The sequence below is a fragment of the Papilio xuthus genome, unplaced genomic scaffold, assembly GCF_000836235.2.
Source record: "Papilio xuthus unplaced genomic scaffold, Pxut_1.1 DF827680.1, whole genome shotgun sequence".
Classification (NCBI taxonomy): domain Eukaryota; kingdom Metazoa; phylum Arthropoda; class Insecta; order Lepidoptera; family Papilionidae; genus Papilio; species Papilio xuthus.
In genome coordinates, this window is record NW_013530969.1 from 3,399,905 (window position 1) to 3,427,184 (window position 27,280).

The 27,280-nt window shown below is 33.2% G+C and overlaps 1 protein-coding gene across 2 annotated transcripts; it reads right to left on the reverse strand.

Annotated features, from left to right (window-relative positions):
- Positions 1–404: 404 nt before the first annotated feature.
- Positions 405–26,148, reverse strand: LOC106117378 (b(0,+)-type amino acid transporter 1). Of its 2 annotated transcripts, none has more exons than XM_013311664.1 (13): positions 25,944–26,148; positions 9,170–9,279; positions 8,016–8,112; positions 6,182–6,283; positions 5,754–5,860; positions 5,467–5,602; positions 5,099–5,224; positions 4,484–4,631; positions 3,765–3,992; positions 3,469–3,565; positions 3,025–3,174; positions 2,509–2,677; positions 405–2,072 (listed from the first exon to the last, which is right to left on the reverse strand). In XM_013311664.1, exons 1-13 carry the CDS (start codon positions 25,981–25,983, stop codon positions 2,005–2,007), a joined length of 1,578 nt encoding a protein of 525 aa, XP_013167118.1. In that variant the 5' UTR covers positions 25,984–26,148; the 3' UTR covers positions 405–2,004. The 2 variants fall into 2 exon arrangements, with proteins under 2 accessions (XP_013167118.1, XP_013167117.1); XM_013311663.1 differs by lacking the exon at positions 25,944–26,148 and adding an exon at positions 13,483–13,900.
- Positions 26,149–27,280: the final 1,132 nt, after the last annotated feature.

Consider the following 27,280-nt stretch of genomic DNA (forward strand, 5'->3'; position numbering starts at 1 on the left):
ATATTTTTAAATGGTGTTGGAACGTTCAAAGATCTGTGATCTTTGTTTTATGACAACAATAAACTGTTGAATATTATCTGTGTATTTTTAATCTTTTTTCCTTTTACCAATCCAAAACAGGCAAATTTGCGATAACCTGCACTTAGTAAAAAAATTAGTACTCAGGAAAATTTACTTTTATTTCTATATCATATTATTTCCCAAAAACATGCTCGAGCGTTGCTGAAATTATTCAACGGTTTCGCGTCTGCTTTCAAATTCCTTGAACAGGAAAAAATACTTAAAAAGTTCATTTGATCATAAAAAATCGTGAAAGGCAAAATGTTGCTCAATAATGTACATGTGAAACAGTAACAAGTAATTCTTCAAGAAATACATGGAAAATAAACACACACGAACTTTCAGTTGTCTTTATTTAAAATTTCAAATAATCAATGTAGTATATAACATTAAATAATTTTGTTTTCTCCCAGAGTATAGCCATAAGTACATAGGATAGTATGTATTGAAGGTAGATGTTTGTATTGCAAGAAATTCGTATGTAGATAAAAATAAAACCCTTCGTTATTTTAAACAAATATCACATAGTTGGGTGTGTACTTGTGTGCCCAAAATTACTTACACATTAATAAACTCGCCGGCTTGAAATGTTATAGATTTTATTATGCTCGGGACCAAAATAGATAATTTCTTGCTTCGCATCGCAATCGCATACATAGATAATATTAAATTTTATAAAATGTCACTTATGAAAATATCTTTGATAAAAACAATTTTGCAACCTACTTCTGCCCCGGTAAGGAATGATAGGACCAATATTTACCGATCGCAGACTTCGGCCGCTAACAAGATTTAATATAAATTATAAAAAGAAAACACGCTTTAGTCTTTAAAATAGGATATTTAAACAGATTTTTGATTGTCCTTCGTTAAAAAAAAAACAAAGCATCGGTAGACTTGAACAAGTTTCAATTAAAGTAAAGATGGATTCCAATCAACGTTTTCAACAAATTTGTGTGAAGAAAATGATGGAAGTAGCATTGTTTTATTTAAAAGACAATAAATATCTGTTACTTATCCTTTATAAGTTTTTAATATCGTAGATAAAAACAAACTGAATCAAAATATGACACGCAGTTAAAGATTAAAAACTAAGGTTGTCTATGAATGGATAGATGAACTAATTAACTATGAGTTTTAGCACAATCACTCATAGTGACGTTAAATGGTACAAGCTCATTCGAGATTATTCCCTGGGGTTGCTGTAATTGTAGTAAAAAAGCCTAAATCTCGAAACAGCTTGACCAAACAGGAATGATTCGTGCAAACTAATGAAATGGCATATGAAACACTACTTGTCTAAAAAAAGATTGCCAGTCGGCTTACAATTCTTATTAAATCCTAATTTGAGAACATAAAAAGAATACAAAACTTTAAAAATAAAATTCGATATTACATATTTTATTGCTAGTTAAGATTCAATCTAAACAATATCTTCTAATTCCCATAAAACGAATAAAACAATACATAGGTAAATTTGAAATCTTGAAAATATTACTTTGCGTTCCGGGAGTGTGTTTAGTAGTTAGAATAATAATTGGATAAATAAATTCTATGAATTTCAATTGTCCCGATTTTAATAATATTTTTTTTTCATTTAACAAATTTCGAATATTTTTTGAAAGGAACATATTTACTATTTCAGTCAATTTAGATATAACGCGCTTGAGACATCGTCCAATTACATTTTGGCAATTTATATAACTTTAAATTGATTAGTTCTGTTTACTAACTAATCGAAGACAAGGTTTAACAAAATTTCAAACTCATTTTTTTAAATGCCTAACTATAATTTTTTTATATATTAACTAATCAAAAGTAACAATTCGCAAAACCTGCATTTCATAGATAATAATAAAATAGCAAACATATACTATGCAGATAAATAATAACAGCGATTTATTCCGAAAAAAAAAATGCTATTTAAAGTCGAGCTGAGACTTTTCAATATTCAAATGTTGTTGATGTTGGCACCACTTCCAGCACCATTTGCAGGAAAACCGTTATTTTATCTAGAGAAAAAAAACGTTGTCATTAATTATAAACTTTAAAAAGCGTCACTTTTGAAAATAACTTGCCGATACGGATATAAAATTGAACGAATAATTTGCTACGAAAGATAATAGAAGGAATGTTATTCTTTTTTTAACTCCATTAGTGGGATAGTATAGGAAGAAAGGATAGGAATAGGAAGTTGTTTAGGAAGCCTAACTAAAACATAATCTACGTAAGACTACTTTTAACTAATCTAACTAATATTATGAATACGAGTGTTTGCATATATGAATAAATGTTTCAAGTTGCCTTGCTAAAATTTGGTATAAATACATACATATACATAGCCTGGAAAAACAGGAACAAAACAGGAAGTAGTACATAAATTGTTTTTACTCGTGCACTGACACTCGTTTGCGATTCACTTTCATACGATTAATATAATGATCTTACCCATGAAGGGCAGGGAGTAGGACCACTTGACGAAGGGCACGTAGACGAGCAGGCCTGTGAGGATGAAGGCGGTGGCGTAGAGGTACTCCCACTGCGGCTTGTTGATCACCGGCCCCACCACCAGGTACACAGACACCAGCAGCACGATGTATGGGATTATCACTGGCACCTGCACGCAGTTACACTTTCTATCTACACTTGTACACTTACTTGTACACTTCTACCCACCTACCTCAGGAAAGCCATCACATATCTAATTGTATTTGTGATTTGCAGTCATAAAGAAGAGATGACCTAGTCTGTTATAAACTTTATATTTGAATAATTTGATCTTTTAAAACATATCATAATATTTTCAGATATAATGCTTCGAAATAGTAACAGAAAATGGTCACTGGATATGAAATAAATGTAAATATGTGTGTGTGAGTGTATTATTACAGATGTTCATACTACAAATCCTCTAAATAGATGAAACTATTCTGTGTATGAGCTGCGAGTGCAAAGTATGCATACCTTGTAAGGTCTAGGCGCGTGCGGCTTGGTGTAGCGCATCACGATGAGCGCGAGCATGGCGCCGCCGTAGAAGATCCACGCCGTGAACGAGAAGAACTCGATCAGCGAGTCGATCGTCCCGTACAGAACCATCGCCACCGCTATCAGCGACTAGCAACAATAAATCACATGTGCGCTAAAGAATAACTTAAGTATATGCCTATCCAAAAAAAAAACGCCTAAATGTTGTTAATATAAATGCGTTCTTTTACAGACATGTAGACTATTTCTTATTCGAAGTGAAGTTAAAATTGAAAGTTTTCGGAACATAAGTGGACTAAAATATTAGCTATAGACAATCGACGTGATTATCTAGTTTAATTATAATTTGTAGTTTGAATACTTATGTTTTTTAGATATTTCTTGTAAATTTATTCATGCATATTAAATAACAAAGAAAATTACGTGGAATATAAGTCCGGGTGCGGGGGTGAAGCGGCGCACGTGGACGTAGGACAGAATGTCCAGCAAGTGGCCCTCGCGCGACGCCGCGAAACACAACCTGAGAAACGATACCTTTACAACTTACTGTTCGAAACATTGTATTACAAACATCGTCTTCACATTTTTACAGTCACCGATAGCGCATTTTACACCCGCTTACTTAAATATTATGTAAGTATCGATTCCATTTTTTTATCTATATTCTGACATGAAGGACAAATGATTGAAATGTTTTATTTGTAAACGTTGTAAGTTACCTTCCGGCAACGAACAGCGTTCCATTTGCAGAACCGAAGGTGGATATGGTGACGGCGAGGGGCATGAGCCAGGCGAGCGGGCCGAGCACGCGGTTGCCGAAGGTCACCGCCACCGCCTCACTGCTCGTCATCTCGCTCACCGACATCACGGCCAGGTACGACACGTTCATCAACGCGTAGCACAACGTCACCAGCGGGATGCCGATTATTATGCTCAGAGGCAGGTTCCTGCAACATTACATCATCATTTTGTACGCGTCCCCTCCTGTGTCTTAAATGTTGGCAACACATCTGCCAACTTTTAACTTATAGCAAATATGCACCGCGTTTGACTCCACTTTGCATAAACACCTAAGCGGTGTGGATAGAAGGCAAGAAATTGAAAAAGGATTGCTTTCACAACTGAAATCGTATGGTGATATAAACTTCCAGTTTTTAAAAATATTATTTAATTTTATATTTTTAATTCATATTAATACTATAATTTAATTATGTTAATCATTTTTTTATAATTTATGTATCTGTAACACAAAATCAGATTGAAATACCAAAAGTTTACATCCGAAATGATTTAAAAAAATCATACCTGAAAGAAATGATGTCTAAAGCAGAGTGTCGCTACGTTTTACAAGAAAGAATGTTCTCTATATTCAATATCAATCAGATGACAAACTAATGCGATGTAAGTCTGTATATAAGATGGACGGTTATATACTAACTTGGATGGGTTTTTAATTTCCTCGGTGACATAGTTGAGGTTGTTCCATCCGTCGTAGGCCCAGAGGCCGTTGTAGAAAGCGATGGCGATGTTGCCCAGAGTCGCCTTGCTACTGGCGAAGTTGGGCTCCTGTAAATGTCGCGTATTACCTGCACCATACGGACACAACCAGCTGTCAATCTCTATCTATATATTTACATCCCATTATGATAACATGATCTCTAATGTTGTGACGCGGTGTTGTATTTATTAGTTTACATCACGATTCTTAGGGTGGCCAGATTCTCCGAATATCTATAAGTAGTTTTGATTTCTAGTCTGGCAACCCTTGTTTATTAATGATTGTTAGTGAATGTCAGTTAATGGTATTTGTTTTTTTTTAATTAAAACTATGAAATAAACTGTGTAGAATTGGTAAAGCGATCTAATGAACTACGAGATAAATGACCCAGAAATGTCGAATTTAAAAGAATATGCCAAAGAAACGAATTTCTAAAAACTTCTATTCATAAACCCACTACTTCTGTATGAATGGTTTCTAAGTGAAATGTGTGTAAAATTGAGGGTGGTTCGGGATCTTTTAAATACATCAATTTAAACTTGTATAAAAGATTACCTAATCCAAGTTTGTAAGCGCCGCCACACACAATGATGAGGACGGCCACTAGTTTGGCCGCCGTGAAGATGTTCTGCACATTAGTGGCCAGGTTCACGCTGTAGCAGTTAACTGCCAGAATCATTACTGTAACATGAAACATTTCAATTATACCACATGGCATGTAAACCCTTCCTATAACATCCTCATTGTTGCCTCATAAGAACAATTTGGATTACCACCTTTGGACAATAACCCAACATCTAACCGTGGATTTACACTATCGGTAGTGAAATTTTGAAGTGTAAAACATAGTATATGGGGCGATAAAATCCGGTATAATCTCTGGGCACTAGTTTATTTATTTGTTACTTGTATAAAACTGATACCAATGCATATAACGGCGACGAGTTTGACAAGCGCGCCCGGCGGCTCGCACTCCGCTACGAACGGCTCCACAGCGTACTTGGCGAAGCTCAGGCAGATTATAGCCATCTGTGACGGCTTCAGCACCAAAGTCGATACCTGCCAATAGTTCACGACAATTAGTTATAAGGATTACGTTCAAAGCTACCTTATAAACAAAAATTCATTTTTACTTTTAATTGGTTAAATAAAGACGAAAATCTAATCGTCTAGTTTTTTAAAACTAAACTTTAGTTTTTTAAATTGTTACCCATGAGAAGAGGAACGCAGGTGGTCCCCCGAAGGCGTCCATGAAGTAGGCGTACTCCGCGCCCGACGACGTGTTCATTGTGCCCAGCTCCGCGTACGCGAGCGCACCTGACACAATTGATTCGATTTTAAAACTATAAACCACCACATATTTTCCTACCAAAGGGAATCGATTCGATCCTAAATTAACGGTTATTATGTGCATCCACGCCTTTAATTGCATCCCAGATATGTGCAGGTTGTATCAAGATGTATTTTTTTTATCTCGAAAACATCGGAAAAATATACGACGAGGATCATAAGACCCATAGATTAACTACGTTCAATGCGCTGCGCTCCATCTGATCGAACTGATCTTACCAATGATCTTACATAACATTATACATACATCAAACATTATTAAAATATATATAGGTGCTGTTTATTTACCAAGTAGCGACAACAGGCCGCACGCCATCCATATGATAAAGCTAATGCCCACTGAGTCCGTGTATTCTAGGAGCCCAGAGGGCGCGACGAAAATTCCCGAGCCTGGAAAAAATTACGTTAATGTCTTACATAATTTTACATTCATTAAAGTTTTCAATGACAAGAGGAAATCCAATGAAAACAAGATAGGAATTTACACAGCCTTATTACGGTATCAATGATAAAATTTTTACCTGTTTAAAAAAAACCTAAGTTACTCTTACAGACATAAGCCAAGTTCCAGTAAAAGTCTGGGACAGACAAGATTTAAAATATGGTTTTTCGATATTATAGACACTTCAATTTTATTAATTGTATATAATAAGAATGATTATGGACATAAATTGTTTGACGCAAATAATCTTGTGAAGCGCCGCATGCGCATGTTATTTTTTTACACAAATAAAGTTTGTGTCAAGGCTGACTTCGCACATGATCTTATTTTTTTAATTACATCTACATACCATACCTACAGCTAACAGATATCGAGTCAATATTTACGTAAGCAAATATTATGACTATATGTTTAAACAATTTATGGCTATTAATTATCACGAGAAGTAAATAAAGACTTAAAATGTCGCGTTAAGTTAAACAGAAATGCCTTATGATGATGCAGTCACGAGATTTTTAATTTGTTTTGTACAAGTATAAAAATTTTATACTATGTTACGGGACAACGACTTGTGATTTTATGACAAATTATATTTCGTATTTTAGTAGGTAAGTGTTTGTTTCTGTATTTCCTATGAGATTCGAATAATCATGAAGATTTTCAGACGCTACCTTATTTGAGATAAAACAATATTGGATATTAAACAAATATTTTTATATATAGCTATTTGACCTAGTGTGTAATAACACTTCGCAAACAAAAATGTGTTACCGTTTTTTAAGTTGTAGTCGTTTACATATAGGCGCGGGGTGTTTGTAATAAATTACCATAGGCGTCATCACAGATGACGTCGTTCATGCGTCTTTTGGACAACCTTGTAAAATCCTGAGTAAAATAAGATTTACAATCGTTACAAACAAAATGTTTGAGGTCTAGTTTTACAAAAAACAAACTACAATTTTATAATTTAGTTATAGTTCAGAATAGATACTTGTTACTATTAGAACAGATTTACACATTTACATTATCAATATTTTCGATTTTAATTTTATCTAATTTATACAATCTTTCTTACTTATAATACATTCAATTTTAAATGAGTGAGAGGTTAATGAAGCGATAGACTCTAATAATTTATTTTTGGATATCATACGCTTCGTTACGCAATTAAAACCAAAGCCAAATAAACGAGGTGCGGCAAAATGCGTCAGGTCGTTTTGACCGCTCGCCGGTGATAACGTAAGTTTCGCGATTCAGATATGAGGGCCTATCTATTTTCGCCACGGACAAGTATATAAATAGGTTCTCTCGACGTGAAACAATTTTTTTGTATCATTACCATTTACAATGAGAAAAATTGAGATTTACCAAACAAAACGTGGCACGTTCTATCGGTTTGAAGTATTTTTACTAATTGTTGAATATCAATGATTAACTGATACGTTTATTTACAAATTTTAGCTATTTAAAAATTAAATTATGTATTTTTTTTATGTTTGCTATTGCATTAAAATTTTGAATTTAATTATTATAGGATAAATTTGATGTACTTAAAAAATAAAGCAACATTTTGAACAAACAATTAAACTATTAAATTGATTTTTCTCCGATGGGAATAAATTATTCTCTGAACTGATGATTTCATAGTGTCTTATTTAAAGAAATGGTGTATAAACTTACCTATCATGGTGCCGACGATTAGAGCCACCCCACTGAAGAGTCCCACCCGTCTCTTGAGGTGAACAGGGTCGTCCGGAGCTGCGCCCGACCCCTCCAACTACACACAAAATAAACAACTTAATTTTTTAACTAGAATTCCTACCGTGACATTCGAAGACCAAAACCCCTGTATACAATCGTCATCCCCGTCATTATCTTTGACAAAACAGAGGTAACAAGTTATTCTTTCACGGCTTCTACGAATTTAAGTTTTTTTTTTAATATTTTCAGAAACGATGAAAAAAAAATATTTATTTCAAGCCCACATCTAAGATATGAAATAAAAGATACTGCTAGAAGTTGCAAACATTTCTCATCAAGAGTACTTAAGTACTGAGCACAAAGCTTTTAAAAGCTCCAAGTTTTAATCTATTGTCTTAGATAGCTGCTCTGCAAACGACTGAGTGCTTGTTATTTTCAAGTACGATGTTAATCTTTGTAGAGTTTTTTTATTTAACTATCACTTACAACTCTATTAGAGTACCTAATTTCAAATTTCAAACATTTTATAGTTTCTTTTTAAACGGCAAAATATTAAACGGTTCTCTCGATGTTGGAAACGTTCCTTAATTTTATATTCTACGGACACTTTGAGGTTAGGTATACAATGATTACGCCAATGAAAAAGTCATGTATTACTCATATTGAAAACTAGCATATTAAATTGTATTGTAATTTTTGTGTAACAATTATAATAAATATAATTTAAAGTTTTGCTGATATAAAAATCCAATCGTGTTTGTTTGAACTACATTTATAGCTTATAGTTGCAAAAAAATGACACTAAGCAAATGCGCTGTTCTTAGCTGTAATTAAATAATATATCTATACACTTGTCATTTAAATTAGAACTGTCTATGTGTTCTTTCTCAATATGTACATGTTGCAGTTACATTGGACTCCTATTAAATTTTTACACAAAATAAAAGAACATTGCAAAAATTTAAGAGACTAATTAGATTTTCTATGAATTTAAAAGGAAAAGTTAAATGTTGGAAAATAGTCGATACCGTTTTGGAGATGTGTATGGACAACAGTCGCTTCGCTTTAGCGAAGTCATGAAACTTTAGAAAAACTAATGAATTTATAGCGTGAAATGTGCGGTGTCAGCGTACCTTGTCTCCTGGGTTGAGGTTCCCGTCGGTAAGCGCGCCCGCCGCTCCATCCTCGGCGTCGCAGCCGCCGGAGCAGCCGCGCCACACCACTCCGCCTTCGCGTGTGCTCCCTGCACACAATTAACACCCTTTTAATACTTACGATACAGTCTAATATTGCTTAATACGAGAATTAGAGGAAGCGTTCACTGCTGAAAAAACGATTGGTGAAACTTTGTGGTAATCCTAAAAAAGTTCATATACGTAAATTTTTACTCTGTAAGAATTACCCAAGTTTCGTACAATGTAGAACAATATATTGTTTTGTAAGGCTTTTAGCATAGAAAATGTAAGTTTATAATTAGATTTATTTAGCTCCTAGGTTCCTTAAATATGATACAAAATCCTAACACGACCCGAATGCTCATAAGATTATGATATCTCACTGGGCGTTGCTACATGTATTCGGAACATCTCCGAAACAATACATCTTTGTGTAACATCAGTCGGCCGTGTAAGGTCTCTTAGTGCATCTAATTATGGTTAGTTTGCTAACTAGAAGACAGATATACTACCTTCTTAGAATAATGGATTTTACTGCCGTACATAGAGTTAATAATTGGTCAATAAGGCACTATTCAACAACGACAAACATCTCTTTAATGTGACTATAGGTTAAATTTACAAATTGAATCATATTTTTTTTTATTTTTAAAAAATATAGAGGTATCGTCTGTTTTGTTTGTACATTGTGATATTTAATAGCAATAAATTAAATTGAAACATTGCCGCGGTATTGTTGTACGTGATCAAAGACACGTTAATTACACAATCTTTGCCAACTTGTTATTCTTATTCTGCGCACAATTGAATACAATTCGGAACAAAATTATCGTGGAATTTAAAACATTAATATAAATTATAGACCATTTTACACGCTATAATCGTATTGTATTAGAAATAAAATTTTCTTGAAGGAATTAGATTACACAAATTACTTTTGCGAAATGAGTAAATCCCGTATTTTTGTTTATAACAAAAACTCTACCTATACGAAGCGCAAAAAGAGTTGCGTCGAACACATGGAAAACAAATATTTTTGATGATGTAATATAATTATTATTTTTTTACTGATTTCAACTTTTCTTGCTAAGTAATTTTATTAAAATTGCTTTACGAAATAACACCAAAGCAAAGATACGTGTCAAGATGGTGTTCAATTCAGCAATGGAACATGTTCAATTTGTTTTATAGTTCAAATTGATTGAATGGCGTATGTAGGTATGTACTTATGTATAAAGCGTAATAAAATCTGACGTTAATACATAAATGACATTCCATGCCAATAATATCTAATTGTATAGGGCTGCCAAACCGCGTTGAAGTCCTCACAGACAGAGCCGGTTTTAATATTTCCGGTGCATTGCTCGAGATTTTTGCGGCGCCCCGTTTTTTTTTTAAGTAGGAGGAAATCTTCCATCGCAGATGCTCCTTTTTTCCTTTCCTTGCGCCCTGGGCGCCACGCCCGCTTACAAATCCTTTTCTGCTCGTAATAATGAACATTTTTCATTAATATGGCAATAAACAAGAAGGTAAGGAGTACAAAACGACTGCTTACTTATTAAACAACTCTCGAATATTTGCAGTTTATGTCAAATAATGCGACAAATTTCTACGAAAAATAGGTGTGATTTCTACAATCCAATGAATTAATTTGTTGTGGTTATACAATGAGTCGAGACAACTCTAAAAATACATAAAAAAGTGCGTAATATAAAATTAATCCTATCATTTTCTCAGAGAACTACGCGGAAAAAATGTAACGCAAAAAAGTATTTTGTAGCGAAAAATAGATACATCGACATTGAAGGCCAGAGACGAAATCTAAACTTATGCCACGATACAATTTTAATCGGATAGTGCAACAAAACAGAAAGTTTTTGAGTGCCAAAGTGTCTATCGAATTAATTCTTTTTTATTTAATTAACCAATTATTATATGAATTAAAGTTGTAATTACGCATCCATTAACTTATTTATCTTTTGAATTTATAAATATTGTCAACTTGGCTTAGCCCGTTTTATATAATACTATATTTTACTTTCTATGATAACGTGCATAAGACGGCGGTTTAGTATTAACATCTCAACATTTTTAGTATGATTGACAGTAATTTTACATTTGTTTTATAAACAAAACTCGTTTTATTAACAATATTAAATACAACAACAGAGGGAAACAACTTATTTATAATCCCCCTTAGTAACCAACAGCGTCTGTGGGTGCTACAGATCATTTGATTTGATATTAGTTACATATGTATCGAAATTAATTAGCGTGAAATATGCAAGCGCAGTTACAAGGTTCATGTTACGAGTCATATACGAAGCTCTGATGTCACCTGAAACCGCCGGATGCGACGTAATCAAAACAACGCCTGCCTACGATCACGTACACCACACCGCCTTAGTATTCTTAGTTCAACATTGTTGGACGCATTGGAACATTTCAAACATTTGGGTTTGGGATTCAGTTACAATCATATAATTACTACGATGTTTAGACTGTGTTTAAAATGTGAGATCAATTTGGTTCAAGGCAATCTATTTTGCCTTATTTTTTCTTTACAATCTCCAGTTTTTCTCAAACACAAATGTTGACAATTACGCGGTTAAATTCTAAGCGGCCGTTCTTTTAAAATATTTATAATGCATTGATTGCCACTAACATTTATTGTAACGTTTTTTATATTAATGTTATCCCATATTTGTAAAAATTATAATTTGGTCACAACTAACCTGAAGGTCATCACGCGAATGTTTCTCTTGATTTTATGATTTAAGAAGTATAAAATGTTTCATATCTGAAACATGTCTTATTCTTTAATGTGTAGTTTTCCGTATCGATCTTAAAATTGCATTAACCGATGTTAAATGTAAAAAAATTGTTTGCAAATATATTTTAGATTTATAGACAAGTCCACGGAATGACGCAGCGCGGCGTTTCTCACGTGCACAACTCGTAATAACCCACGCACGTCATGTTTTATTTCTTTACACAATGAATAAAAAATTGTTACACAAATCAATAGTGTTAACAATTATCTAATCATTGACAAATACTAATGTTAGCACAAGAAATATAAGCATCATTATAATGTTGTATAGCTTTGTGTATTTACGTATTAATTTTTCAATTAGAACCCTACTTTCTGGTACCTAAACACCCTTTAGTTTGCTGCTATTAAACATATATTTACGGTACATTTTGGCTACGTATTTTTGTGTATTCCGATGACGCTATTCCAAGGCTAGGTAATTTTCGCAGATGTGGTCTATGAACTTTTAGACAGATTTTATTTTATTTATTTGATAATAATATCTAAATTAGAACACGAGTCTCCAAATATGTTTATTTGTTTCGATCAGTATGTTTTATAAATTTTGTTTAATCTATCCATTGTCAATTATCTCTTCGTAAATCTATCAAGCGTGTAGTGAAAAATTAAGAAAGATTAATTAAGGGCGCTCTAGACATCTGGATATCATCCAATGTTGTCGGTGGACATTGTAACTGCTATTTAATTAATTGTAAGCATTTCGTAACACAATTGAAGGATATCAATTCATTTTTGTCGAACATAATTTTAACTGTCAATTGTTTTATTTACCTCGATAAAAAAGATGATGAAAAACTATTTGTGCCATTAAATCGTTGATCATGTGACTAATTCCCTTACAAGCGAAAGTAACGCGAAACGTGAATCCATGAAAGTGAAAACCTTTTAGATCTTTATGTTATTTTTCTTTTAAACTCTAATAATAAATTCGGTTTAATAGTTACTTTAGTAGTTGAGTCGAAGGACAGTAACCGCCCGACCGCAGACTGTTCCATTGTTTAGGTGCGATAAAATGTAACATTAGAATTGTATTTTATTGAACATTGTATTATAAATAGAGCTCTTGGAAATAGTGGAACCAAAACCATAACTTTTGTACATACAAAATTTAATTATCTTCTCATATACATCTGCAAGAGTAAACAGAGAATGTGAAATGGTTAAGAGAGTTAAAAGTAATAAAATGCTAAAAACGGAGCTCCTTACTTTTAGAAGAAAATGGAGATTAAGAGTCCCCTTACACGTCTTTATTCTACAAGCAACCTCCTTGCTACAGCTGCTGTTACTTCTACAACACTTGGCCATAGCTTGAAGACGAGGCTCTATCCAAATAGCATTCCTTGACAAATATGTTGATAGTGAGATTTTAGAGAATTTTATTGGCTTGCTTTTGAGACGATCATCTGTCGCTCGCAGTGGGACCACTGGTGTATACCTTGATCGGAGAAGACGAGGACGGGCGCGTAAGTGTCATTACGTAGCTTGTCCGTGTTGGCGGAGTCCGCACCGCATCGACGCGAGCCTCGCAGCAGCGCGGCGAGCCTGTCGCGCATTGCACGCGCGCGGACACCCGCTGCCGCCGCTGTGGCGCCGGCGCCGGGCCCAGCGAGCCAACTATTCGCCCCACTCTAAATAAATATCGAGTTTCGCAGCAGTCGAGCCCGCCGCGGCCGAGCTACGATGCGATCTCTACAAATGCAACGAATCGGGCGCACAACACAACGCAACGTCGCAAACTGACACATTCACCTTTGAATCACCTAAAATGTTTGACGGCAGCACTTTACACGATATTATTTTAGTATAAAAAATTTATACGGTTATTTTCACTTTTAAGGAATTGGCACGTTTATTTAAAATATATAGTAGTAGTAAAAAATCTGTTTTTTATTTTATTTCACTGATGTTTTTGTTTAACTTATACTTTAATAAGAGCACTTTAATTTAAGATTAATTAAAGAGTAAGAAACAGGACGTAAACAGTTATCGTGGCTGTGGCGCGGGGCAGACTGTCTATTCCAGGCACGACGTAGCGCGGCACAGCGATAGCGAGCACGTGGGCGCCGCCCGCCCTCGCACCGCACACCGCCCGCCCTCACTCCGCGCGCCGCCCGCCCACCGATCAATGGGAGCGAGCAAATCCAACTTCAACACCTGAGCTTTCATAATTTACTCGCAACCACTTATCGCATTGAGATTATCAAATTTAGCAATGCGCTTGTGGCGCGAACTTTTGATGATGTGCATCTACATAATATAAGCATTCTGTATTATATAGGTGTCAAGAAAAAAATATTTTAATATATTTAATTTAAGTATACATATTGTCCTTACATAACGTGTTATAAATATTTTTGTTAAAAAAGTATAACATATTATTCATCAAATTCAAGGAAAAATCACGAATATTTTATTGGAATATTTCCTTAAAATCAAGCAATTGGTTCTTAGTATTATTTTATTTATATCGGGTTCTCCCCAAAACCATAAATTATTGACGCATTACTTAAACAGAATTACAGGAAGAAAGCTTTCTGTATAAAAAATTACAATATTTTATTGTCTTAGTTTCGAATTATCCATATTCGAATATATTAAAAAAATCGTTGTATCAACATGTTTTGTTATTTAATTATCTAATTAAGTAACCGATAGTCTACACCACTTACATACTTCACGTTGGCAATCAGTGGTAAATAAAACACGGGCCAAATCACTTGAAGAGTAGAATCTAAATTAAATAAGTAATAATTAAGTAAGTAATTAATTAAGTAAGTGACTCGAATTGAACAGCAGTAATGACTCATTACTGATCAAGATATCTTTGTAGGTGGATTTTACACTATTTCATAAAGTAATTTCATGCTAAATTGAATATGTTTTGAATTTTAAGAAGCGGGACTTCGCCTATGCCAAATAAAAACAATCAATAAGTTCTAAACTTTCTTCCTTGTCGTCCTCTCTTCCTATACTTGTCGAATCAAAAACCTACACACACAAAATGAGTATTGTGTATTTAGGTTTTGTGTGTGTGAAGACGTTTAAATTTTACCTAAGTTTCAGTTTGATACGTGTGCGCCTTTAAGTCTTGTCGTGTCACCTTGGCTTCCGCAGCCCTTGCGCTCCTGGGTTAAAACGGTCCATATTTTCGTTACGATTCCGCGAATGATCAGAAGATGCGATACAATAAAGATACGTGATAGAATAAAAATTAATTCGAATAAGAAGGTTGTTTAATTTTAGCTGAAACGCGTGCAGTAACGTGACCCGCGTCCGCGCCGATACGTGGCAATTGTTTGGCACTTGTATCAATCGGCGAGCGCACGCCGCCGCCGCTCCGGCCGCGTTATTATTACCCATCAACAACGTTTCAATCGAGACTTAAAGCGATATCTCATTGTAAATTGAATCTTATTTACGATCAATAAACTCTTTTTCGATCGTATCCTTGTTGGTGTTGAAACTTGACGTCTTAATGTACATACTGTTCATTCGTAATGAGCCGTCCTGTACCAATTACGAATCTCGACATGTCTGCTAAACGAAATTAATTTGGCTCCACAAATCAATCTCGAATGATGTTCAAATGTTCATAAACATTGATTTTCATGAGCTTACATTATACGTTTACGTATATTAAAGAAAGTATAAGTTATAGTTTCGTAAATCGTTCAAAAACAATGCATTCCATTTTAAAGATATTTATCGTAGTTGATATTAAAGTAGCTACTTAAGACGCTTATTCCTGTTCTTAAAGTCTTTTACCACTAAGACAATGCTTAATTGGTTTTTTCGTTTATTAAAGACTTAAATAATATAAAATTAAACACGACAGACTAATCATTTTCGTGATAAAGAGTTCCTGAAAGCACTCCACAAACATTTACGACATTAGCTGTATATCACACCCACGGGGGCGAGTGGCAGCGATGTCTAAATGTCATCACAATGCCAACGTAGAATAAAAAATAATTGTTTTCATTCAAAAGAAAAGATTTAATGTTTATTGAATAATCAGAAATCGTTTGATTAAACCGAGAATATTGGTCATAATTTTACAAGTTCTCTACTGAAAAAAAAAATGCTACTATTATGAATCTAGCTGTATATAGGTAACTAAGTAACAGAACCATACATATAATTTGCGTTGTAATACATATAATAATTACACATTGTCAGCACGACGCCATCAATCACATCGCACATGAAACAATGTCGGATAAATGCAGCGTAAATTAAAACTTTAGAATCGAGGCATCCATGTTTGACATATATTCTGAATTGTCTAGTTTGCAGTATTGAGTCAATCTACCAATAAAACTAAAATATTTTTGCTTTATTTAGCTATTTATTAAATCACATACTTTCCTATCTTAATTGCCAAGACTAAGTTTCCATATTTTAAACGTACTGCCCTTGTTTATTAAGAGGTATGTGGAATTTGCTGCAGCCTATCTTATGTGATGTACACGTCAGTCCTTTTACGGAATATTTAATCTAGTTAAAATTTATTAATGCAGTAACACTTAGGATGTTTTACATAGTCAATATTCTCTCAAACTTATTTCACAACATTCATTCGTTATTTCGTTTGCAATTCTTATCATATTACATATCTAAATAAAGAAATATTCCGAACGAGAACAACTACAATTTTAAATGGAGTCTATAAAAGGGTGAATGGCCTTGAAGTAGTTTCAGAGAAAACACTGCTTCTACGAAAGTCCCCTGCGTCCTTGAGATGACCTTTGCAGTTCGCGTAGGATTTTCACCCAAGTAATTGAAGTATACAAAACACACACGTAGGCGAACTATTTTATTTGATAAAATACAAAAACAATTTCATTGTATTAGGAGCGTGAGTAAAAATATAATTTTGTCAAATACGTTTTATTGCACACTTACATGCGCTTAATAAAACCGTTATAACAGCTTATTTTGCAATTTGTCTTTTCTAACGTTGCGGTTTCAATACTTATATTGATGCTAGAAATTATTTTCATACTTGAAGTGGTTAAGTGATCACTTAGGGACTCCTTGAGTGACAAAGTTATGCAGAATGTGAAGTTAACATAATTTAATATAATTACAAATGAAATAGTTAAAATTATTACTACTAAACCTACAAACTGCCACGATGAGCCTCGAAGGCAAGTTATTATAAAACACTAGCTTTTTGATTGGGTTTCGTCTGCGCGGACTTAAATAAGTTAATAGTTAGTAAAGTAATAGCTTAGTAAGTAACCCATGTGTTTTTCCAGGTTATGTTCTACATTTGTGTGAAATTTTAGCGAGATTCGTTAAGCAGTTTTGAGGATATGTACTAACAAATATCCATCTATCTAAACTTTCGTATTTATAATACTAGCATGAAGTATGATAATACGAATGGCATAGTTATGTAATATAATTAATAGGAATGGCGCCAATAAAATCTCGTACATAGCGGCTTCTTAGATATCTCTTTAAATATATATAAAACATTAAGATTATAATTGGACGATATGAAATTGGCCAATAAAATGTTTTTACGCACCTATAGCATATTTTAAACGTTACGTTAACGATATTATATAATTAGACACAGTCGTGAGATGTTCCGATATAACTGTCCGTTTAATTACCAAAGTCCCGTGACCTATAAAATAGGCAGTGTGCACCAAGTTATTTTAGTAAATAACAGAGATTTAAGAAGTCTACTATCAAGTCCGTCCCCGTGGTATTAAAAAAAATAGTAAGTAGCCTATGTGATCTTCCAGATTACCTTCTACATATGTGCCAATTATTATAAAAAATCTTTGAACCGTTAAGGAACCATCTAATAAATATCAATCCAACCATTAAATTTAAAGTTTCGCATTTGTAAGACAGAAAGATAAGATAGAGATAGCCATTCATGAAAAACTTAAAAGGAGGTTCAAACGAAAAATCAATAAGAAGAGAAAAAAAGCATAGATTGTGCGGATTTATAGTTTGTTGTTAACAAATAAGGAACAACGGCTAGTAGTTATATGAGACAAGGAACCCATTTTTCAGATAAAACTTCAAATTAGATGTTATTTCTTTTTACAAATGATTGGAATAATACTGGCATAACACAATACTTCAGTATCAATTAACATAGTTATGCCAGTGATGACTGGAGTGCAATTAGGCTGTCATCATTGTGTCTCAATTACGAAGTTATCCAAGGTCACCTTCACAAGGGAAAGAGGCGAAGTTATTCGAAGGTTTCCTCCCAGTCTAACATCCAGCAGCAAAGGCCATCTTCTAACAAATCAATATATTCCACGCATGCGTCACAGCTGAAACCACTCACTTTGTGAACTGGAGTACCGCTTTTATATTTCATTGATAAAATTTAATTTATCTTTAACAGAAAATATTATTTATAATTTTTAATAATTAAACAACGTCTTATTTAAAGTTATCTTTAAGTTATTGGAGTCTTGTATTTATCGATATTACTTTAATTGGTTTATACGTTTTAATCACACTTTTGATCGTATAGTCCGTCCACGAAAATAAGTATCATGTACACAATGAAAAGTGCTCTAATGGGAGGCGATTAAGACGCCCTCTAACCAGGACTTATGCTTTTAGTCGGGCGACAATTGTGGTGAAAATACTACGTCATTAGTAGTTACGCAATAACCAGCGTCGGTGAAAAGGTTGAAGCACTAATTCTACGGTATATTTTAGAAATTCATCGTATCGTTCGAAATGACTAGGGCTGCCGACTCAACCGGTTGGACAAGTTTTCCGAGTTTCCATAATATTTGCGCTACGTGTTTTACATGGGTTTTTTATTTTTACCATCAGAAGGTAAGTCGAGTCACTTGTCATTTTTTTCGTGATCGGGGTCTACGCTTATTGGCGTTGCTACGTTATTGCCAGCCCTACTGTTGACCTTGAAGCTTGACGTCTCGGTAATTCATACTCCATACCTTACAATATAAGCGTGATAACGTCTTTTTGTTCAAGTTTCATGCTTGCTTTGGTTGTAATTTTGACACGTACCAATATCTTTAGGTCCAAATAAATCTTAGGCCGTGTTGTAGATTTTAAATTAGCTAAAATTATTATCTTCCTACCTTTATTAACGGTCCACTATTGCTGAGATGTTCATGTAAGAAAAAACCGATAGAAGTTGTTAGGATCATATGAAATTAAAATTAAGAAAATTACTCGTTATTCACCGTTTCTTTGACTTTTAACAGGCAGGACGTGTCAAGAGAGCTCATTCGACTCCATCGAAAAGTAAGTTAATATCATACGTTTGATAAGTTATTTAATATTTTAATACGAACAATAACTTCGAAGCATGATTGCATGTGTTCTCGTTTTATGTAAGTTTCGTATTAGTATGGGTTCATAAAAACATTGCAATTTTGTGTCAACGTTATATGAAAATGTATAATTATCATCTTTATTTTAGTCCGTTTCTCTATAGTCAAAGACTGTGTTTATCTAATCTCTATCACTCCTATAAAGGACTTTAACGCTATAAAGTGAACCGATGTGACTCAATTTATGACAATGCTTTTATTACCGATATTATAAAATTTAAAATACTGCAGTATACCTAAAACACGAAATGAATAGGTTGATCCTGCAAAATACACTTGGGTGTATTTCCAAAGTTTGATAACATGCGGTAATGATTTAAAGATAAATATTTCGAGACACAAGGAGCTACCTAATCTGTTCTATGGCGATGGATATTTTTGCATAGTATAATTCTTCGTTTTAATTTTTAAATAGTCAAGGGTAAATAACTCTACGTGATGGAATTTAATGATAATATATTTGATCATAGATTTAATGTAAATAAAAACGTCTATCTATTACCGGGGCTTTTATACCGCAAGTAACGAAATTGTATTGTTACTTGTTTTAGTGACCTGATTGATTGTATACTTTGAAATATGATTACAAAAAGAACTGTTTATAGATTACGTTTATTAGTTTAGCACTTTATATCTCATTTTCAGTGTTTGTTAAATCCTTATCGCAATTTCGCGATGAAATGAAGCGCCAATAGCCTAATGGTTAATCATACGGACATCCGATTAAGTCGCGGATTCGAAACTATCCTATATGTATACTAAACCATATCATGGCACAAGCCTAGAGCTTAATTGGTACTGTTACAAGAAATATTAGTAAATTTAAATCAGCATTTCATCAGCTCACTATACGTCCCCACCGAGGGGCTCGGAGCCTACCCTAAGTTAAGGGTGATTAAGCCATAGTCAACCACGCTGGCCAAGTGCGGATTGGTTGACTTCACACATATCTTTAGAATTTCTTCTCAGATTTGTACAGGTTGCATCACGATGTTTTTTAAAAAAAGTTACTTTCATATAAACTGATAGATCGTGAATCGTAGATTATAAATCGAGTCATCTAATACTACAGTGAGTAATATCATTTTAAATAGATACAAGCGCGCAAATTATTTGTTATAGTACTATTAACGGCTTACGTTCCAATTTAAGTATATTTTATATAAGCAATATTTTTATATTTACACCCAAATTACATTGGATCGTTTTACCAAAAGAATCGCATGGAATTTTTCAATTGGTTTCTGGTTCTTATCACACGAAATACTAAACAAGGTATTGTTTTGACTTAGTCTACAACGAGCTGGCGTCGGCGGCCATTTTGTACTCCACGTGTCAGAGTTACGTTTAAAAAACAAACTTTATTTCAAACGTATTGTTAAATTAACCAACTGTTTTAAAACACGCAAAAACAACTTCCAATGTAATCTAATAATATATAACTTTTTAATTCCTATTTCAAGTAATTGTGAAGATTTACGTGATAGATGGAAAATGGCGAAAAATAATCAATATATAATTTCAATATATATATATATACAAGAATTGCTCATTTAAAGATATAAGAAATTTTTTAAATTATAAATAAACATTTTTAAAACTATATTAAAAACCTAACTACATATTGCTTCAACCATGACAGCATTAAAAAATAATTGTATCGATAATTACAACCAAGATGTAAATCTAAAATGGAAGGCATTGGTCATTGATTGGTTCAATGACATCTACCAGCCAGCGTCTGTACAACAGAGCTCTTAATTCAAGCATTTCTTAATGCAGTCATTTCCCTTGAACCTATATCGTATCAGTTTTTATACTTTATAGATAACTCTAATAATATATCTCTGTGCAAGAGAAGGCTAGCGTTGTGTGATTCGCACGAACAGTACTTCATTAGCCGGTGATTGCCGAGACCAAAATCTCTGTATAAAACATATCGTTATCGTTGTCTTTGTCGGCGATATTGCTCTTAGAAACCCAGATTGTGACTTTATTATATGTATATATTCCTTGCTCTAATGCAAAAAGAATTATAAGAGGTCCGAAAAAACACTTTTCATTTTACTTAGGTATCCAAATATATTTCCATGTTAATTTATCCTAACTTTTATATAATTTTAATATTTTTCATGTAAATAATAATAGTAATGGTCGCTATGAAAGGAAAGTAAAGTGCGTATTATAGGTTTTTAAAGTCGTTAATTTGTGAATTTACTATAGAAAGTTTATAAATAAAAAAATGAAGACTAGTAGTCGCCCGCGATAATAGCGATCGCGGGAATATTATTGGCTATTGCCTGCCTATTATATGCTACTACCTGCGTGCTTCAGCTACCATTCCTTAAAAGTCAGTTCAGCTGTTTCGGAGATTATCCCACTAAAACGCGGTTTGTGGACGAACAGACAAAAATGAAAAAAAAATGTTTTTTCTGTTACATAAAAAAAATATATCAGTTACTCGAAATACTATTTTTATTTCTAATTTCTAAATTTGTTCACTGTTCAGGGATAATTGAGTGGAACATTTAAATTGAGATAAAGATCCGTACGAAGTCACTCTGTACTCAAACTACGACAATTAATGTCCATCATTGGGACGATCCTTATTATTACCCACTTTATTTAAAGTAGTACGCAGAGTATTTAAAGTGTAATTGACATCTTTAAATACTCCTTTTGTCGACTCCTAAAATCGTTTTGATAAAATACAAATTCAAGTTTAAAAATACTGGAAAATGATTGAATATTCCTTTGTTGGTATAAAAAAAATGTTTTCTTTAACAGAACTTTGTTTCTGTTTTAAAAGCTCGTTAAAATGTAGACTTAATTATCACATAATAGTTGTTTTATATAGTAAAACTTTCTTGTACCCTTATTTATTCAAGCTTACAATGAAAATTCCAAAGCTTTTAAATGTTAAAACGTTTTAGGATTATATCTTTAACATATTTCATTTACGTTATGATAAAAGTGATTTATTTAAGTCGACTAAAGTAAATATGTAACAGCAAAAATTCTATATAGTTAGCTTTTCATTGTATATAATAATTGAAAACATTTGCAAAATATTAATATCGTAATCTTAGATAGTAATAAGGGAGAAAAAACTGCCCTTTGCTCACTAAATATACCACATATATACAAAAAACAGATTATTTTATATGCAAAGCATAAAGTATTCTGTGGTCTATAGTCATAGCAACAACATCTCATAAACTGAAAGTATGTATCCGGCTTTATTTAGCTACTTATTGAAAATTTCAAATCGCTTATTAGCACAAAACTTGGTGCGGTAACAAAACTTCAATATGATACAAAGATATAACAGAGATATATTAGCAAATGGAAGAACCGTGAAAGTGTTTAGTCGATAACATTATCTTATCAATAAATATTAGTAAGTTATGAATGACTTATTTAATAGTTTTTTTTTCTCTTAACACTTGTAGCCACGAAAGCCAGGAAGCGAAGCTAACAGGAACGCAAGACATGAAAACAAAACGCCAAATTATAGCAGATTGTACTCCAAGTTTATTTTGGTTTCCTATCAGTTTAGCTGCTAAATAAATCAATGGATAAAATCTTGCCATGTTCATATTAAAAGGTTGGTCACTTATATTCCATCTCGCACGCTACACTGTGCTCTAGCACTAAGTTGATTATTTCAGGACGTGATATTCGGACTGAAATTTATCCTAATTAATAGAAAATTAAATTACTAGATTAGGAAGAAGTCGTATTCGTACGTAAAACCTATTTCTAAGTCGTCTAATAATATAATCTAGAGAAAAACTGTTCTAATCTGGTTTATCACAACATATGTACATACATATTGTACATATTTCTTACTAATCTTACTAATATTATAAATGCGAATGTTTAGATGGATGAATGGATGGATTGTTTGAAGTTGTCTCTAGAAAGACTGAACGGATCTCGATGAAATTAAGCATACATATAGAACATAGTCTGGAAGAACACTTGCTACTAATATTTTTAATTCCGCGCCGACGGTGTCGCGGGCGACAGCTAGTCTCTCAGATATGTACACAATCTCTATTAGCCGACATATCCGAATTCACTCCTTTCATCCATACTTTCTTGTTAAGTCATCATTATAGGCATATCATCATCTCCCTAACCTTATCACACTCACGTAAGATTGGCGCACCAGGTTCCGTATTCCATATCTATTTACCTTTTGTCATATAAGTCGTCACTTCCTTCTTGATCATATCACCTTTCACGCAATCCATACATCCTATCCTGGACCTATTATATACTCATAACTAAAGTTCTCCTCGTCACAGCACACTAAAAACCGTAGTAAATAGGTATTAACCAATGTCCTTATTAATGGCTAAGCTCCGAATGAGATTACACTATCAATATTATGCTAGATACATTAAATTCGTTTTGTGAACACCGACCTACGATATCATTATTGATGTAATGATAACAAATATTGATTATCTGTAAACGTTTAATATGGAATTACAAATTAAATCTTGTTGAATCTTTACAACTATTATCTAAATTTTTGATTGGAAAAATAATGGAATTTAAATCTTAATACAAAAAGGGTGTTCAGGGTTTTTTTTTAAATTCGTCCGTTTACTACCAAGGTAATCACACATAACGGATTTTTTTCTTTTTTCTGTTTTTATACTTTAATCACATTATGACAGTTTAAAAAAAGGGTTGGATGGATTGTTAGCAGATAACTCCAAAATGGCTTATCAAGTCTGGATGAAATTTGGCACAGAGATAGATCTTGGATAGCTCATAGACTACTAAGTTTTTTTAATTCCTTCCGAACGAAGTTGGGGCAAAAGCTAGTATTGCATACATCGAAATAGCTAGGTGTTTAATAATAATGATTTATGTTGCTATTCGTTATACAACTTGATACAACTGATTAAAGATTAAAATATATGATGATGATTGTTTAACATTTCAGACTATCTGTTGTCCGCGACTCCGTCCGCGCGGAATTAAAAACAAAACTTAATGATGAACCTATTTGTTCTTCAAGACTATATTCCACATCTGTGCAAAATTTAATTAAGATCCGTTGAGCCGTTCCAGAGATACCTTCAAACAAATATCCATCCATCTAAACATTCACATTTATAATATTAGTACGATAAGAAGTTAGAAGTAATATGTAGTTACGAAAAGAAGATGATGCGCATTTGTCAAATGTAAGTATTGACAGATGAAGACTCATACATTTCCTTTGAATAAAATGTTTTTGTACAAATATTTCAGCAATGGAAACCCGCACAAATTCAAGGCTGCTGCTAGAATATTTCAATTGAACTGTATGTAACGCTTGATTCATTTTAAAAGAACAATGAATTTTTCACGTATCTGACTAATTCCAACATCAAGGTTACAACCCTAGGAAATTCATACAAAATAAACTTAAATTAGATAAATCGTCGTAATAATTTGATTTATTATTTAGTATTTCTCATATACATTTGGTCTAAGAGAACTTAGAACAGTAATTTGGGGCACGTGACAAGGACATTTTGATACCTGTGATAAAAAACATTTAGTTAAGTTGTATGTCTACGGCTTTATTGATTGCAATTACTTTTCCGCGCGGAATTAATAAAATAAAAAACATAATTTAGTAGTTAGTATCCTATGCGCTATTCGAAAATGATCTAAATCCGTTTGGCCTTTTTGTAATTACCTACTAACAAACATTTATCTAAATTTTCGCATTTAATATTAGTTAGAAAAATATTTTTGCGTTGTACCCTTTTCCTACAGAGAGTCGGGACAGTATTCTTCTATACATCTCTATCAACCGTCATATTTGAACTTACTTCATTTTTCATTACTATTTCATTCACATAATCGATCCTGAGTAACATTTTACGTCTGTTTTCAATACTTTACACTTTAGGTTAAATGTTTGCTTTCAGTTGTACCAATAGATAACTGCCTCTTAAGTCATACGAATATTTGATGAATAAGCCAGTGTATGACTACAGTTCTATTTGATGTGATGTAGGTAAAAGATGGCACACGCTAGATTAGTACGTAAATGTGTATTCATCTTAATATTGTAGTCCCCGAATATGTCAAGGTAACAAGGCTCTTATGATGATGTCAAGGATATAGTTGCCTATACATATTATATTGACTGTTTTCAGTCGCAGCGATCTACAAGAATCGGTAGAGTCATACCATAAAACGAACAAAATACTTTTTTAAGTCAACTTAAAAATTGTAACTATTTTATTTTATGTTGTATTATTATAGGTCTATTAATAGATAAATTTTATGTTTTTTTTTAATGAAAATATGAAAAGTGTTGATCATATTAAAAAATATGGATATGCAACAAAATATTAAAATACACTTAAATGACTGTATAAATCATTGTATAGAATGAGTTTTTCCTACTAGAATATTAAATAACACAATTTGCAAGATGATATTTTTGCGTAATAGTGTAATAATCACCTGAAATAAGAAGGTAAATGTAACGTTTAACTGAAAGAGAATTAATAAGATGTTTACATACCATTGCACGCGTTGCCTTGTGATTGTTCATGGTGATGCATTTCTCAAAGCACCGTGATGCGTGTAAAGGATAGCGCCCTTTCATGTCACAAGCGAGACTAAATTGCCAGAGCGACTGGACGCCTGAAATATTCGAGCTTCGCCCCTCCGTCGCGCCCGTGCCCCGCACGCGTCTATCGTCCGCCCCGCGCTCTCCCCACGCCGGCCCGCATGCGCCGACTGAAAACCGTAAACCCCATACAAGAACCCCGCCGATGAATGACTCTGATGAAATATACAACGGTGTTACGTAGACGAATCATACTACAACCTTGTTCAAATCCAAATCCATAGACAAACAGCAGATTAAATTTGTAAATACCATAATATTTTTGATAATACACTTTTTCTTACATATTATTTGTATGGTGTACGTTTTAATTGAATCTATTTTCCTATAAATATTATTACAAGAAAATTTGTTGCGTTCTAGTAGATAAATGGTAGATTAAGAAATTTGATTTAGTCTATTAGGGTTTGTAAGTATACTAGTAGGTAATTCATTTGTAACCTCATGTAGGCTAAATTATATAACCGATTTTATCGAGTGAGGTGTCAAGTCGTAGCAACCCTAAACTTAATAGGGTAATTATAATTCGGATTATTATAAAGTACCTTGTGAGTTATAATCCGGTTTATTTATTGTTTATTTGTCTTTAAACCATTTCTTGGAGAGGGAAATTAACTGAGTTACCAGAGTCTGTGTAATTCGTAGACATGTGCCCCCTTTTGGTCGACCAAGGTGCAATTTCACATCTGAGCGAGGCTGGGGCGGATAGCTAGTTATGTTTTAAAATATGTGTAGTATATTTAATTAACTAAAATGCTCTTATCAAAAATCATCTTATCAAAGCGAACAAATTAATCTCATAATCAATTTTATGCGAAATAATCGCACGTGACAATCTCTTGAGATGCGGATTGTTTGTTACCAAAGACATTAAACATAAACAAATATATAACTTGTGTTATATTTTAATATCTTTGTTTGAAATGCAAATAAAAGTTGCTTTGATTCCGATAATATATTGTTAGTAAAAATCTACACAAGGCTGTATGTCAGTTTATCAGATATAAAAAAATTCTGAGAAATTTCTGTACACGTAAAACGAAAACTTTCTTCCGCTTTTTAGGGAAAACATTTCTTAGAAATCAGCCTGATCTCACAGAAGTAAAACTAATATAAACTTGTCAAAAAGATAAATTGGTACGGTCAGCAAATAAAAAATGACAAATTAAATATCTTTACAAAACATTATCAGTATAAATCTTTGCAAAGCGTTTGCCTGCTACACGCCA